The 17,831-nt window shown below is 45.4% G+C and overlaps 1 protein-coding gene across 1 annotated transcript; it reads left to right on the top strand.

The window, feature by feature from the left end:
• Positions 1-14,048: 14,048 nt before the first annotated feature.
• or41a2 (odorant receptor, family 41, subfamily A, member 2) lies at positions 14,049-15,023 on the top strand (the record flags this gene model as incomplete). Its single annotated transcript, XM_080846977.1, has 1 exon — positions 14,049-15,023. One exon carries the CDS (start codon positions 14,049-14,051, stop codon positions 15,021-15,023), a length of 975 nt encoding a protein of 324 aa, XP_080703103.1.
• Between the last annotated feature and the right edge of the window lie 2,808 nt (positions 15,024-17,831).

Below are 17,831 nucleotides of genomic sequence, written 5' to 3'. Positions count from 1 at the left end.
TGGAGATAGGGGGGTGGAGAGAGGGGGGTGGAGAGAGAGGGGAGCAGAGAGAGAGAGGGGTGGAGAGAGGGGGGGCAGGGAGAGGGGGCGGCAGGTTTAATTAACAGCTCTGGGCCAGCATGAGGCACGTCTTTGCCCTCAAGGTCAAACTGGCCCCAGTGCCACACCAATAACATGCCCATGTGTGCCAGCACTGCTAATTTGACTGAGTTAGGCACCAGTTGATGTGCCACTTCTGCCCGTGTGCCACCGTGGCCTCACCCATAACACGACCATGTGTGCCACCACTGGTGCCAGCGGCCCCCGTGGAGCGGTGGGTTTGAAAAAAGGTCAAAAGGGCACCTGTGCCATATCGCTTACATCACTCTGTGCCCCCAGCAGTGTGCCCACTAACCCCACGATCAAAGCAGTGTGCCCGCTAACCCCACGATCAAATGGGCACCGAGAATGTGACCGTGCCCCCAGAACCGTGATGTATGCCTCTACAGAGAGATGAGAGGGAGTCTATGACGTCTGCTCGTGTCCGTGCTCGTGTTCGTGTTCGTGTTCGTGTCCGTGCTCGTGTTCGTGTTCGTGTTCGTGTTCGTGTCCGTGCTCGTGTTCTTGTCCGTGTTCGTGTTCGTGTCCGTGTCCGTGTTCGTGTTCGTGTTCGTGTTCGTGTTCGTGTTCGTGTTCGTGTTCGTGTTCGTGTTCGTGTTCGTGTCCGTGTCCGTGTCCGTGCTCGTGTTCGTGTTCGTGTCCGTGTCCGTGTCCGTGTCCGTGTCCGTGTCCGTGTCCGTGTCCGTGCTCGTGCTCGTGTTGGTGTTGGTGTTGGTGTTCGTGTTCGTGTTCGTGTTCGTGTTCGTGTTCGTGTTCGTGTTCGTGTCCGTGTTCTTGTTCGTGTTCGTGTTCGTGTTCGTGTTCGTGTTCGTGTTCGTGTTCGTGTTCGTGTTCGTGTTCGTGTTCGTGTCCGTGTCCTTGTTTGTGTTCGTGTTCGTGTTCGTGTTCGTGTTCGTGTTCGTGTTCGTGTTCGTGTTCGTGTTCGTGTTCGTGTTCGTGTTCGTGTTCGTGTTCGTGTTCGTGTTCGTGTTCGTGTTCTTGTTCGTGTTCGTGTTCGTGTTCGTGTTCTGTGTTACAAAACAAATGAAACCAAAGTGTTTTCTGTTCCCAGACGCCTTGGGCCTTGTGGAGGATAAATCACCCTTACCAGGAGGTTTCCTACTAAGGCCCGATTAACATGGGTTGACTGGAATAAATACTTAAAGAGCAAGGCAACGCAGTAACATTAGTCCCAGCCGCTTTAAATGATAAGGGACCAAGGCTAGACAAGTTTGGTCAGTTTCAACAGTGGAACAAGAGTGCTGTGCAGGAAATCTAGAAGAAGCAGATTGCCAATACTAGCAGGAGGAACTGCTGACTGATCCAGTCTCAGCTTGTGAGTTCTTTTGGTGAATTTAGTAATAAAACATGCATTTACAAATACACATTAGCTAATAAGAGCAAATGTTATCATTACATAAAAAAGATGTCATACATTTACAACACAGAATATAGCTGACTTGAATATATGATGGATTCTCTGCTGATATTTACGTGTTAAGGCTTCATTCAAGTTGTGTGTGTGTGTGTGTGTGTGTGTGTGTGTGTGTGTGTGTGTGTGTGTGTGTGTGTGTGTGTGTGTGTGTGTGTGTGTGTGTGTGTGTGTGTGTGTGTGTGCGTAGACTTGGAAACAGTGTTTTTTTAAATCTCTCCCTTGCTGAGAGTACCCCACCTGGGTATGAGTTGGGTATTGTCTTTACGAGCCCAGAAACCCCCAGCAGTGAAGCAGCCAACGCCCTCGCCTGTGCAACGGAGGCCATCTAATTAGAGCAGTGCCCTAGAGACCCTCACCCAGGGGAGAGCCACCCATTATGGCGGAGTTCATCAGCAGAGGAATCCCCTAGACAGCAACCCCTACTGCGTCTGTAGCTCAAACACTCTCTCTTCACTGCAAAAAATGCTTTTCTAACCTAGTGTTATTACTCTTATATTGAGATGAAAAATCTAGTTGGTCTTGTTTCTAGCTAAATTGTACTTACCTAGTGCTTTCTTGTAAGGTTATTTTTACCTATTTCAAGCAAATATTACTTGTTTTAAGAAATCTTAACAAGCCAAATTTGCTTAACGCACTGGCAGCCAAATTTGCTTGTTTTAAGCAAAATCCTGCTTAAATATGTAATTATTTGTCTTAAATCTAGAGGGGCATTTTTTGCAGTGTGCCACAAGAAACAGATCTTAAGCTATGAACAAAACGATCTCCTGTACACTCTACACCGCTTTGGATTATTAAGAGGTATGAATAAGGAGTTTATTGGCAATGCTCAGTTCGAGCGTCAGATCAAGTGTGAGGCGCTCAGGTAAAGATTAGTCGCTAGTTCACCTGAGTGAAGACACAAGTTACACGTCTTTTATTTGTCAGATGCACAGAATGACACAGGGTCAGACAGGGCACTGAAATTCTTAAGACAAGAAACCGCCTAAGAGTCTACCATAACATAACATAACATAGTATAACAGAACAAAACATGACGTACACTCTGTACAAGTACTCTGAACATAATTTACACATAATAAATATATAATAACCTAAATAACCTTACTAAGTATAAAAGATAAATATACAATACAGTATGCTAAACATAAAGGCAGAAGGCAGCGGGGTGAAAAGTCTGAAGGCTGGATGGTAGCAGTGTTTTTGGATCCTGCCAGCTTTCCTGAGGCATCGTGTGTGGTAGGTGTCCTGCAGGGCTGGGAGCTCCCTACCGATGATGGACTCCGCAGACCTGACCACACTACAAAGGGCCTTGTGGTCCTTGGCTATGCAGCTCCCATACCACACTATTATACAAGTGTAAAGGTCAAGATATTGTCCAGACGACAAGTGACGACAGCGACAGCACAGCTTTCACAGTCCCTCGCTGATGACAAACTGGCACAGAACATAACGTGTAATTCCTGTGCTTATTTGTCAGCAATATAGCAAACTAACATCAGTTAAGCTAAGCAGTTGAAGTTGTACTGGCCAGGGAAGATGGACAGAATGATCCTGAACGTCACACTTTCCAAACTTTGTGTCCCTATCATTAACATGAAAAATTACGATTTCACCCAATATAAACTTTTATGGCTGGCACTGATATGTTCCTTGCATTCTAAAACATTAACTATAACCAGGTGGTCATAGCCATGTCAGCAAGGCAAAACATCCATTGTATCTCTTTGGAAAAAAAAAGCTGTCAACATCTGCGTCTTTCAAAACTGTTGAATGTTTGTAACAACCTCTAACAACACCCTAGCAAACACAAATGTAGTTGCTTTCTCGATCGACACTTGCCACCTGGACTATAAATTGCCCTCAAGGCATTTGTAATGTCTTTGGTGATCTGAGGAAAGAGTGACCTTGGTCATGCATTAATGACCCTGTCAGCTCGCAAGCCCAAGCTTTCACTCTCAGCCACTGTTGAAAGAGCCCAGCAACTCTCCCCTCAGTCTCCCAGGTGTCCACATCTCCTCGTCTCCTCTCCATCTCCCCTCAGTCTCCCCTCAGTCTCCCCGTCTCCCCTCAGTTTCCCAGCTGTCTACATCTCCTCTCCGTCTCCCCTCAGCTGTCCGTCTCCTCTCCGTCTCCCCTAAGTCTCCCCTAAGTCTCGCCTCAGCCTCCCCTCAGCTGTCCACATCTCCTGTCCGTCTCCCCTCAGTCTCCCAGCTGTCCACATCTCCTCTCCGTCTCCCCCTCAGTCTCCCAGCTGTCCACGTCTCCTCTCCGTCTCCCCCTCAGAAAGCCAATTACCTCCCCAACTCAGCCGCTCCCCACAGCACACCGCCGGAATTTGTGCTGAGTTAAGCGAAAACTCCCGACTGAACAGGGAGTGCGGGGATTAAAGAGGCGAACTCCGGTGAAGTGCATTCACGCTCGCTGCTCCGTGGCGGTGCCGGTCGTGGGGGCCTGGAGGGATCCTTTGTGCCGCCGTGCCTTCGTTCCACACACACACACACACACACACGCACACGCACACCCGAGGAGACACACACACACACACACACACGCACCCAAGAGGGGGTCACACAGACACACACACACAAACACACATCCACACACACACACACACACACACACGCACACCTGAGGAGACACACACACACACACGCACCCGAGGAGGGGGTCACACAGACATTTTCAATAGCGAATTATCTGCTCTGGAAGCGCTCCCTATTAACATATTAAAAACCCAGTGCTGCCCTCAATCCTGAGTGCCAGGAAGCGGCTTTCAACTGGAGGTTGGGACAGAGAACCTGAGCACAAAACCTGACTCCATTCTTCACATCTGTTCTGCCTCAAGACCCAACCCAACTTACATGATTTAGGTTCAGATGAAAACATTAAACAAGAGCGAGTTTCATATTTGACTTCTATCTCTGGGACACTGGATATTGGTGGAAGGTGCTTTGAACCAGGTCTGTTCCATTCAGGTCTGTTCCATTCTTCTCTTCTGGTCGGCTGTCAGACTTAAAATCACTAAGAATCGGTGGAGTGTCTATAGGGTCTGCAGCTTTAGAGGAGAGAGGAGAGGTTCTGGAGCTTTAGAGGAGAGAGTAGAGAGGAGAGAGGAGAGGGTCTGCAGCTTTAGAGGAGAGAGGAGAGAGGAGAGAGTAGAGGGTCTGCAGCTTTAGAGGAGAGAGTAGAGAGGAGAGAGGAGAGGGTCTGCAGCTTTAGAGGAGAGAGGAGAGAGGAGAGAGTAGAGGGTCTGCAGCTTTAGAGGAGAGAGGAGAGAGGAGAGAGGAGAGGGTCTGGAGCTTTAGAGGAGAGAGGAGAGAGGAGAGAGGAGAGAGGAGAGGGTCTGGAGCTTTAGAGGAGAGAGGAGAGAGGAGAGGGTCTGCAGCTTTAGAGGAGAGAGGAGAGAGGAGAGAGGAGAGAGGAGAGGGTCTGGAGCTTTAGAGGAGAGAGGAGAGAGGAGAGGATCTGGAGCTTTAGAGGAGAGGGGAGAGGGTCTGGAGGGTCTGGAGCTTTAGAGGAGAGAGTAGAGAGGGTCTGGAGCTTTAGAGGAGAGAGGAGAGAGGAGAGGGTCAGGAGCTTTAGAGGAGAGAGGAGAGAGGAGAGGGTCTGGAGCTTTAGAGGAGAGGGTCTGGAGCTTTAGAGGAGAGAGGAGAGAGGAGAGGGTCTGGAGCTTTAGAGGAGAGGGTCTGGAGCTTTAGAGGAGAGGGTCAGGAGCTTTAGAGGAGAGGGTCAGGAGCTTTGGAGGAGAGGGTCTGGAGGGTCTGGAGCTTTAGAGGAGAGGGTCTGGAGCTTTAGAGGAGAGGGTCAGGAGCTTTGGAGGAGAGGGTCTGGAGGGTCTGGAGCTTTAGAGGAGAGGGTCTGGAGCTTTAGAGGAGAGGGTCAGGAGCTTTGGAGGAGAGGGTCAGGAGCTTTAGAGGAGAGAGGAGAGAGGAGAGGGTCTGGAGCTTTAGAGGAGAGAGGAGAGGGTCTGGAGCTTTAGAGGAGAGGGTAGAGGGTCTGGAGCTTTAGAGGAGAGGGTCAGGAGCTTTAGAGGAGAGAGGAGAGAGGAGAGAGGAGAGGGTCTGGAGCTTTAGAGGAGAGAGGAGAGGGTCTGGAGCTTTAGAGGAGAGAGGAGAGGGTCTGGAGCTTTAGAGGAGAGGGGAGAGAGGAGAGAGGAGAGGGTCAGGAGCTTTAGAGGAGAGGGTCAGGAGCTTTAGAGGAGAGGGTCAGGAGCTTTAGAGGAGAGGGTAGAGGGTCTGGAGCTTTAGAGGAGAGGGTCAGGAGCTTTAGAGGAGAGAGTCTGCAGCTTTAGAGGAGAGAGGAGAGAGGAGAGGGTCTGGAGCTTTAGAGGAGAGAGTAGAGAGGAGAGGGTCTGGAGCTTTAGAGGAGAGAGGAGAGAGGAGAGGGTCTGGAGCTTTAGAGGAGAGAGGAGAGAGGAGAGGGTCTGGAGCTTTAGAGGAGAGAGGAGAGGGTCTGGAGCTTTAGAGGAGAGGGGAGAGAGGAGAGAGGAGAGGGTCAGGAGCTTTAGAGGAGAGGGTCTGGAGCTTTAGAGGAGAGGGTCAGGAGCTTTAGAGGAGAGGGTCAGGAGCTTTAGAGGAGAGGGTCAGGAGCTTTAGAGGAGAGGGTCAGGAGCTTTAGAGGAGAGGGTCTGGAGCTTTAGAGGAGAGAGGAGAGAGGAGAGGGTCTGGAGCTTTAGAGGAGAGAGTAGAGAGGAGAGGGTCCGGAGCTTTAGAGGAGAGAGGAGAGGGTCTGGAGCTTTAGAGGAGAGAGGAGAGAGGAGAGGGTCTGGAGCTTTAGAGGAGAGAGGAGAGAGGAGAGGGTCTGGAGCTTTAGAGGAGAGGGGAGAGAGGAGAGAGGAGAGGGTCAGGAGCTTTAGAGGAGAGGGTCAGGAGCTTTAGAGGAGAGGGTCAGGAGCTTTAGAGGAGAGGGTAGAGGGTCTGGAGCTTTAGAGGAGAGGGTCAGGAGCTTTAGAGGAGAGGGTCAGGAGCTTTAGAGGAGAGGGTCAGGAGCTTTAGAGGAGAGGGTCTGGAGGGTCTGGAGCTTTAGAGGAGAGGGTCTGGAGCTTTAGAGGAGAGGGTCAGGAGCTTTAGAGGAGAGGGTCAGGAGCTTTAGAGGAGAGGGTCTGGAGCTTTAGAGGAGAGGGTCTGGAGCTTTAGAGGAGAGGGTCTGGAGCTTTAGAGGAGAGGGTCCGCAGCTTTAGAGGAGAGGGTCTGGTGCTGGTGCTCCCCAGTCATTGCAGTGACAGTGCACACTTCCTGGGACTCTAAGAATCAGCGTTGTCTGTCTGTGGCCTACTTCCACTGTGCTCTCATCGAAATCATTCAAGCTGAACTGTGTGCTTCTGCCGAGGCGTGGTGGACTCCTTTAGCTCTGCGTGTGTGTGTGTGTGTGTGTGGGGTGGGGGGGGGGGGGCAGCACTGTCCCATCAGGCACGGGTTTCAGTCGACTACCTGGGCGTTTGTTTTGTTTACAAGTCATGTTTTCTCTCTGCGCTGTCTAATTAGGACTCGTTAAGGTGGGCTGTGTGTGTCTGTTTACAGTTGGTGACGGTGGAGGGAGAGTAGCTCGTCCCTCTATGGGGATAGAGCATCAGCCCCAGGGTGTGTGTGTGTGTGTGTGTGTGTGTGTGTGTGTGTGTGTGTGTGTGTGTGTGTGTGTGTGTGTGTGTGTGTGTGTGTGTGTGTGTGTGTGTGTGTGTGTGTGTGTGTGTGTGTGTGTGTGTGTGTGTGTGTGTGGGGATGGAGCATCAGCCCCAGGGCGGCGGCCGCTCGGATAATGAACCCCACTCACTGAGACGCTCCAGGAACTAAAGCGTTGAAATCAATCTCTGTTGTTTACTCCCCCCTTCAGGAGCGCACGGAGAGAATCTGGAACAACACAAGCTGCAGCCTTCCATTTTAAAACACAAGGTGATCAATATATTTACACGTGTCTCCTTTAATATGTCCCGTTTCTGCAGTCGTTGCAGGCTGCTCTTTATAAGTCTAATATCGTGCAGCACCTGGATGTCTTAATGTCTATCATATTCATAGTCTTCAATGACTTTACAACTAAATCTTACACAAGATGAAGATATAACATTTATTCAATTCAATTCAATTTTATTTTATTTATATAGCACCATAACAATACAATTGCCTCTAGGCGCTTAACAGAGCCCAGAGCCTAAATGTATACCTTTTTCTTCTAGCATGCATACAGTACGTACATCCCAAAACACTGTCCCACAACTCTCACATAGACACAGACCTCTCACATAGACCCAGACCTCTACAATACAACATGAAATGTTAAATTTACTTCTTTATTTTAGATGACCAGTTGCACAGAGTTAGTTTATTCACATAAAGAACATATATTAAGGTTAAATTAGCATATTCACATCCAGACATACAGTATACAGTAGATGAGATTTGAGATGAGGGAGGACCAAGCTTAGAGTCAAACTGTGACACCTTCCACACAGCACCGGGGTCTGGGACTGAGTCCAGCAGCTGTGAGGGCCTCCACTATCTGACTCATCGTGTGTGTGTGTGTGTGTGTGTGTGTGTGTGTGTCTCTGTGTGTGTGTGTGTGTGTGTGTCTCTGTGTGTGTCTGTGTGTGTGTGTGCCTGCCTGCCTGCCTGCCTGCCTGCCTGCCTGCGTGCGTGCGTGTGAGTGGGGAGAGCAAGGGTTAGAGCTCCAATACAAAACAAAAGAACAGATTCTAACATAAGGGGAACGAAATAAACTAATTAAGAGTGCTGAATCTTGAGAGGCCTTGGGTTGCGCTCGATCGATTCGATGCACTGCAAGAGGATAAAGGCAACAGGACTGGAGGTGCTCTGCCTCAATCAATCTCTACAGGCAGTGCTCTGTGATTAGCTGGAGCCTCGGAGAGGATGAATGTGAGAATTGTCTCCAGGATTATATTCACTTCCTGTGAGGTCAGGGGTCAGTGCCCTGGACTCATCCACTTCCTGTGAGGTCAGGGGTCAGTGCCCTGGACTCATCCACAACAAGCTGAGGACTAAAGGCGCTCCGAGTGCACACACACACACACACACACACACACACACACACACACACACACACACACACACACACGCGCGGCTTCCAACAGCCAATATCTCAGGTCTTAACAAGCATCTGGAGAGCAAGGAGAATCGTTTCATTAATCTGATTCCCCTGTTTCAAGGTGTGAGGTTGGCCTGTGGAGACCATATTCAGAGATACTCTAGATGCTTTTTTTTACCTGAGGTAATTTAAGAGGCCTAACTTGAATCATCCGAGTGAAGATATCTTTCCCCAGAGAGCACTTTTCCATTTTATGTGACAATAATTCAAAGAGCAAATATGTATTGACACTGTCTGAGAACTTTGAAAAGCGTTGTATTTTTATAATTATTATTATTATAGCTCTCGGTACAATGTAGCTACACTGTTCCATAACATGCTGAATAACATAAAGTGCATTGACAGAGCCAGTGTACTCACATAGGCTATGGTCAGGGTAAATAAGGTTTAATGTGCTGTGTCAGTGTGCTGGTACACTTATAATCAGTGTGTAATAGAAGTGAAATAGGAATGTGATTAATATGAAAGTAAGGACCTGCTATTCTTTATTTCCAGCTATATAGTTCCCTGCAGTGTGCTGCTCTTTAAATATAAAACTGCCGTTTTAACGTTCCAGTTCAATTCTTGAATCTGGTTGGGCAACATCCCCCCCATCAAAAGCCAACCTAAGGAAATAAAGTGAAATTAAAATCAGCTGGTCCGTGGTTTTGATCAAGGACTCTAACCTTCCATGATGTGTCCCAGCGTGTCCTGATCGTAATGCTGTGCAGTGACAGGTGAAGGGGCTGCCGTGTCACCTTCTGAACAACAGCGCCAGTGTGACTAATGCTTGCAGGACCAGGGCCAGACCTCTCACGCGCGCCATAGCAACAAGGTCTCACTCATTTATTTGTTCCTGACAAATAGCAGCCTTTTGAAGGACTCGTGCTAATCCATTTTCTATCCAACGATTTGGAGAGTTCAGGTGCTCCACTTCTTTCAGCAGTCCGTGCTCTTCAGGAACCACAGGACATCCAATCATTTTTCCAAAAATAATATGCTGTTGTGAGTTTTGGTAGTAAGTCAACAGGGAACAAAAAAAATTGAACACAATGAAAATGTGTGTACATAAACCCACACCATATGTATATACATACGGTATATGTGCATATATATATAGAGAGAGAGAGAGAGAGAGAGAGAGAGATAGAGATAGAGATAGATAGAGTATATCGGTATATACAGTACTGTGCAAAAGTTTTAGGCAGGTGTGAAAAAATGCTGTAAACTAAGAATGCTTTCAAAAATGGAAGTGTTTACAGTTTATTTTCATCAATTCTTCATAAATTAACAAAATGTAGTGAAGGAACAGAAGAAAATTCTAAATTAAAACAATATTTGGTGTGACCACCCTTTGCCTTCAAAATAGCATCAATTCTTCCAGATACACTTGCGCACAGTTTTTGAAAGAACTCGGCCGGTAAATTGTTCCAAACATCTTGGAGAACTAACCACAGATCTTCTGTGGATGTAGGCTTCCTAAAATTCTTCTGTCTCTTCATGTAAACCCAGACAGACTCGATGATGTAGAGATCAGGGCTCTGTAGGGGTCATACGTTACTTGCAGGACTTTCTGTTCTTCTTTAAGCTGAAGATAGTTGTTAATGACATTGGCTGTATGTTTGGGGTTATGTTCCTGCTGCAGAATACATTTGGTGCCAATCATACGCCTCCCTGATGGTATTGCATGATGGATTAGTATCTGCCTGTATCTCAGCATTGAGGACACCATTCATCCTGACCAAATCTCCAACTCCACTTGCAGAAATGCAGCCCCAAACTGGAAAGGAACCTCTACCATGCTTCACTGTTGCCTGCAGACTCTCATTATTGTACCTCTCTCCAGCCCTTCGGCGAACAAACTGCCTTCTTCTACAGCCAAATATTTCTAATTTTGACTCATCAGTCCAGAGCACCTTCTGCCATGTTTCTGCACCCCAGTTTCTATGTTTCCGTGCTTAGTTCAGTCACTTGGCCTTGTTTCCTTGTCGGGGTAGAGCTTTTTGGCTGCAACTCTTCCATGAAGACCACTTCTGGCCAGACTTCCCCGGACAGTAAATGTCTGTACCTGGGTACCACTGGTTTCTGCCAGTTCTGAGCTTATGCCACTGCTTGAAATCTTCCGATTTCGAAGGTAAATAAGCTTGATGTGTTTTTCATCAGCTGCATTAAGTTTCCTTGGCTGACCACTGCGTCTACGATCCTCCACGTCTTCTTTAAAAGAGCTTGAACTGCACATTTTGAAACCCCTGTCTGCTTTGAAATCTTTGTCTGGGAGAGACCCTGCTGATGCAGTATAACTACGTTGTGTCTTGTTGCTGTGCTCAGTCTTACCATGTAAATGGATAAAAAATAAACATTTATTGTTTACATTTTTCAAAGCATTCTTAGTTCATAGCATTTTTTCACACCTGCCTAAAACTTTTGCACAGTACTGTATATAGAGAGAGAGTATATAGACTGTATAGAGAGAGAGAGGGAGAGACAGACAGATAGAGAGAAAGAGTATATCGGTATATATATATATAGAGAGAGAGCGCGTATATAGTGTAGAGAGAGAGAGAGATAGAGAGATAGATAGAGTATATCGGTATATATATAGAGAGAGAGAGAGTATATAGACTGTATAGAGAGAGAGAGACAGACAGATAGAGAGAAAGAGTATATCGGTATATATATATATAGAGAGAGAGCGCGTATATAGAGTGTAGAGAGAGAGAGAGATAGAAAGAGTATATCGGTATATATATATATATAGAGAGAGAGAGTATATAGAGTGTAGAGAGAGAGAGAGAGAGAGAGAGAGTGTGTGTGTATAGTATTATATGCATAGACAGAGAGAGAGAGAGAGAGAGAGAGAGAGAGAGAGTGTGTGTATAGTAGTATATGCATAGTACTTTCTGTTCTCTGGGTCTCTGGGAGGAGAAGGAGAGGCTGGGACACAAAAGCACTTCTCCGTCGGCTGCACCCAGAGGACCTTGCTGTAATCCTCAGGCACAGCGCGAGCTCCATTAATGCCCAGTGGAAAAGAACCAGTCCGTCCAGCTTGAGTGGAGCCCGCGGAGCGTGGCGTTCAATCCTTTCAATCCCCTTATTGAAGTGTGTGGGTACAGACAGGACAGGACGGGCGGAGGGATAAGGTGCCGTTAACACCCTCTACAGTCCAATGCCTTTTAGACTTTTCTAAGTTGTCTGACATGCCTTGATGTTTTTGTATATTTCCCTTAACTAAAAACAAATGGAATATCTGATTATATATTCTAGAAGACCTCAGCAATAATATCATGTAAGTAAAAGGAATGTAGTAAAAAAAGGTTTAATTTAAATCAAATGTAAACGTACCCTACAAAAAATATATATATATCCCGGACGAGGGATATGGACTGACGACAGTTGTTAAGAAGACAGAGGTGGAGCTCAACCCCACTCACAAGCCTCCTGTCTCCCGGCAGCGCTCACTACAGCCTGGGTCAATCTGAATACCCAGTCATTACATACACTGCAGCCTGTGTCAATCTGAATACCCAGTCAGAACATACACACAGACATCTCTGCATGGCATGCCAAGAAAAAACCTTTACACAAACATTTCTTCTGTAAGGTGCATTAAATGAGAGAGAGAGAGAGAGGGGGGAGAGGGAGAGAGAGACAGATAGAGGGGGGGAGGGAGAGAGAGAGAGACAGAGAGAGAGAGGGAGAGGGAGAGAGAGAGAGAGCGGGAGAGACAGAGAGAGAGAGAGGGAGAGAGAAGGAGAGGGAGAAGGAGAGAGAGAGAAAGAGAGAGAGAGAGGGAGAGACAGAGAGAGGGAGAGAGAAGGAGAGGGAGAGGGAGCGACAGAGAGAAAGAGAGAGAGAGGAAGAGAGAGAGATGAGAGAGAGGGAGAGGGAGAGGGAGAGAGAGAGAAAGAGAGAGAGGAAGAGAGAGAGAGGGAGAGAGAGAGAGAAAGAGAGAGAGAGGAAGAGAGAGAGGGAGAGAGTTCCAACCTGTCTCTGCTTGTGTTTGGCCTTGCTACTGCACGCACCCAGTCAGATTGTACACAAGCATATTAACATAACAATCTTGTGTTTTATCTACATTCACAATATTAACCCAGTTCATTCACACTGCAGTAATTCTGAGCATTGGGGTCAAAGCGCATCAGCCAGTCACATCAGTCACATCAACACAAGGCCTATGAATTAGGAAAATGGAACTGAACTTAACTCACACTTAACTTTAGACACTATTTTTAGAAAAGTGATTTTACTGAAAATGGAATGGAAAGATTTCAGGGGGCACTGGACTATGTAGAGGCCTTTTACTGGACTATGAAGAGGCTTATAACTGGACTATGATTAGGCCTTTACTGGTATGTATTTACCTCTGCTGCCCTCCTCTGGATTTTAAACAGTATAGCGAAAGAGTTCTACTACACACTGTCATCCCCCACACAAAGCTTGTTCCCCACATGTCACAGACTTTAAGATTAATTTAGATAAGTTGAATTAACCTTTTGGTTGTGTGCGCTGTGCCAAAATTAATAGTCATGTTTTTGGCACTTTTTTAGTTTTACAACAATATTTATTCCTTCAATGAGAAGAAAACTCAAAGGTAAAGTTTCATAAATAATCCCAAAGCGCACATGTAACAAAAACAGGTTTAATCATGTTTTGCATCATGTTGGCATGGTGGCCAAAATAACACATGTATAATATAAATTATAATTAGTACAATTTATAATTAGTAAGATTAAAATTGCAAATACGCAAAGTCTTCCCTAATCAACCCTTATCCTGCTGTAATGATGTCCTTGGAGGCCTCCATCTGCATATATATTTCAGACGCTGCTGCTAACTTACCACCCAGATAGACGCCAAGGTGGCACCCATCAGATTTCTAGGTCACCTGTGATCAACAGACTTAGACGCAATATTGAATGTGTTGCTAAAATACTTAGTTTGTTGCTTTCTCATTTAAAGCTTGACTGTAGACCTCAAGTTTAGCACCACTACTTTAGAAGAAAGTCTGTTTTTAATACGCATGTTGGTCTTATCAGATTACGTGTGTACTGAAAACATATGGACAAAATAATTTGACTATTAACAAGTGTGTTAATTCTCACAGTTAACTCTTTCAGATAGTGATTTGTATGTATGTGTTTGACATATGTTTATGTGTTTAATGTGTTTATGTGTTTCGGGGCATGACTCCTCATGCTGAATGAAACCCTGGTCAGTGAGTTAGTCACTGTAAGCCCCAGTAAATTGAGTTTACCTAAAAAATGTGAGGAAAGTGGTTGCCTAAAAAACACCAAGTAATGTGTAATGAAAACTTTTGAGTACATTTAACTTAAAATCTTTTGCAATATCAACTACTTTGCAAAGTGACTACACTTAAAGCATTAAGTTCAATGAACATTCAAATTCCAAGTTGATTTAACCTAAAACATCTATTGCAAGGACCTGACTATTGGTCTGAGCCATGTTGGACGTCAGAGCTGCTCTCTCAAACGGGACACTTATCCACCCTCCTGGGTTTCATGTGGTGGGGTTCACAGCCATGCCCCATGCCAACCTCTATCTTATTTTCCTGGGTGTAGTTTACGTCCTCACTGTTCTGTTTAACTGCTTTATCCTGTGCATCATCTGCCTGGACCAGAAGTTACACTCCCCTAAGTTTCTGGCTGTGGCCAACCTGGCCGTGGTGGACCTCCTGTTCAGCTCCTGTGTCATCCCCAGCATGCTGAGGATATTCCTGTTTAAAGACACGTTTGTGCCGTTCAACCTGTGCCTCGTTCAGATGGGGGTGTACTACAGCTGCAGCTCCCTGGAGTCCTTCTCTCTGGCCGTGCTCGCGTACGACAGGCTGATTGCAATCTGCTTCCCTCTCCGGCAGCACGCCATCAACACCAACACCAACATGCTGTGCATTCTGGGAAGCATTTGGGCCTTTTGCCTGATAACAGTAATATTTGCAACCTCAATAATGAAAAGACTGTCTTTCTGTGACTCTGTGCAAGTGTATAGCTACTTCTGTGACTATTCTCCCGTCTACAGACTGGCCTGCAATGACTACTCTCTGCAGTGGGCCACGGCCGTGAGCCTCAGCATCGTCATCCTGTTCGGGCCCCTCAGCCTCATCATCATGTCCTACATAAGCATCTTGATCGCTGTCTTCAGAATGAAGAATGCAGGGAGCCGCTACAAGGCCCTGGCTACCTGCACAGAGCATCTCATTCTCGTCGCCATTTTCTACCTCCCGACCTTGACCCTGTACATCATCGGGTTCTTCCTTTACCGGCTGGACCCAGACATCAGGATGGTGACCCTGTCCATGTCTGCCTGTATGCCGCTCTGCCTGAACCCAGTTGTGTATTCTCTGAAAACAAAGGAGATCAAGAGTAAAGCACAGATACTCTTCTGTAAATCTACAGTGAGACCCGTAGAGAAAATGTAGCAAGGTTTCATACAGCCCCTTCCCCCTCGCCGTCTCACTATTGAACAACTCATAGTAACATATATATTTATCATGTAGCATATATTTTTTATCCCTGCAATTCTTGCACTCTCCACTTCTTCTTTGCACTATTGTACATTCCCAGCTCCTGTATATACTTTCTCAACTTTCATAGACTAGTGCACTGCTTGTTTTTGTATTGTATTGTGTTTTTGTTTTTTTTGTATTGTATTGTGTTGTGTTTGTTTTTGTATTGTATTGTAATGTATATTATGTGTAAGCACAATGAGAGTCAGTTCACCAGGTCAAATTCCTTGTTTGTTCACTCTGACTTGGCCAATAAAATCTGATTGTGATTCTACAGTCATATGGGGGTACTCTGTGCCTAGACATTAATGTTCATCTGCTGTTTCCTTCAAGGGACCAAAAGTGAAATAGAGGAGATTAATGTACTGATACTGATCCATTAATGTTATAACTGCTAGGTTTACTAATGCTCTAGTCAACATACACAGAAATGGTTTATAATATATATATAATACATGTATAAATAATAGCACAGCCAGCACACAATATTTAACTGATCATTGTCAGGTGTATCATGTCTTTGGTTTAGACTGCAGCCAATTAAGTCATAAATATACTGTCCCTTTATTATCACAAATACAGTTGTAAAACTGCCATGTCTCCTTTTCTTCAGTTCCTATACATATTTTACCAAAGTGCAGGTGTTATCATAACATAAATATCACAAGTATTATTATAATGAAAAGCTGGAGTATGGGCTATGTAACATAAGTGTCACAAGTATTATTATAATGAGGACAGGGGCGTAACCAGGACATTTTTTCTGGGGTGGCCAGCTCTGGCCAGTCTTTTATTTGGGGTGGCACTTGATTGTCAAAAACTACTATTTTCAAACTTACACACATGCTGCGAATATGGGGCTTGTAGCGTTAGTGACAAATGACAATATAAGACGTCTTGATAACAAAAATACTAATGCATTGATTTGTGTTTATACCGTTTCTGTTCAGGAGTTTTTTTTTTTTTTTTTGCCGTGCTGTGAGGTTGGGGGGGGGGGGGGGGCAGCAGGGTGGCCATTCTCTGACCAATGGTGGCCGTGGCCCCCCCTGGCTATGCCCCTGAATGAAAAGCTGGAGTATGGGCTATGTTCAGGTGCTCTATGGTTCAAGGTGAGGGAGTTAAGCAGGAGCAATACATGGAGTAAAATAAATATAAAAATGATCAACATCGTATCAAAACCTGGTGTTCTGGTAGGCTTCTTGGATTACTAAAATCATGATAAAAGGAATAAAAGTCATAAAACCCAAGGAGGACACAGCCACTGGGCCCGGGCCTAATCTGACAAACACGTGCAATAATCATCTAATAAACTATTACAATACAATACACACAGAGATATACAAATAGATTACATGACAGCTTCTGTGCTTTTAAACTGGATCTCTGTCTGCTTTGATTGATGTTGTGTTGTCTATTGCCACAAAAATAATGTTCTCCTTACAAGAAAATGAAAGGGGTGTTTGTTGGAGGCTTTACCTCCCTTACATAGCCCCCTTCATCATGAGCCGTCATGGGTTGAAATATATTATTAATAATAATAATAATAATAATAATAATAATAATACATTTTATTTATAGGGCGCCTTTCAAGAAACCCAAGGTCGCCTTACAACAGTGAATAATACAGTTATTTTTTAAATGCACAAAGCAAGCAGCAGCAGAGCAACAACTTCAGTTGGCAGGACCTTTACAGGTTATAGGCCTGCCTAACTAATGAGCGGATGTTAAATGTTGACAGCTATGTGCCGATGTCTTCTCTGCACATTTCACATAGGCTAGTTCTAGCTAAGTTTCAAAACCATCTGGCTATTAAACTGTACCAACCACTCCTGCATGAGGGATACCTGTGCCTCTCATTAGTAATTCTCCACCTCATAGAGAGGCCTATGCTTGCTGTCCTATGGACTCAGAGAAAGAGGGGGTGATACTCTCTAACCTGTGGACTGCTCCAGAGCTGCTATAGCAGGCAGCCTCCCTTGATACAGACTCTGATGGCTGGATTGGAACTTGCCGGCTGTTGGAGCTCTGGGGCTGTATACGCTGGTTAGACTTCACTTTGGCAGGCAAGTGTAGGAAGAGCTTATAGTGTTCGTGGCCAGCAGAGTGTGACCTCTGACGGTCGACGATTCTTGATGTGAACAGATTCACCAAACTCTACTATGGGCCTCAAAGTGGACATTATGCAAGATTTATGCACTCAAATACCCTGATCTGAATAGGGCACACCATGCAAGATCAGCGTGTGACTCATCCAGCATTGTGGTAATGATTAGTGATGACTTTCCAAAGTGTAATGGATAGCGATGTGATAGGATCTAAGGTGTAAATGTAATCATTTATGATCAAAAAAGGCATTTTAACCAAAATGTTGAACAAGCAGAATGTTAGAGATACAAGAAACCACAAAGCAGTTAGACATGACACATTACTTTGTTTGTTTGTGTGTTGTTTTGAGCAGAAACAATCCAACACTCTAGGAAATAATTCAATTTTGAAAGGGCTATGAAACCCTTTTGGGGGCAATTAATGGGGGTTTGGGTAGAAAATTACTCTGCAGCATCAGGTTACACTAAGTTTTGATCTTCTGCACACTAACTAACGGAATCAGAGACCGGAATAACACAGAAATATATATATTAAAGAAAATACAACTATAATAGATTAGATGGATGATAACAGAATGGCTATTATTAACCAGTTGTATGCTTAACAGAAAGGGTT

This window comes from Sprattus sprattus, assembly GCF_963457725.1.
Source record: "Sprattus sprattus genome assembly, chromosome: 1".
In the NCBI taxonomy this organism is placed as follows: domain Eukaryota; kingdom Metazoa; phylum Chordata; class Actinopteri; order Clupeiformes; family Clupeidae; genus Sprattus; species Sprattus sprattus.
This window is presented reverse-complemented; position numbering and strand designations above follow the sequence as displayed.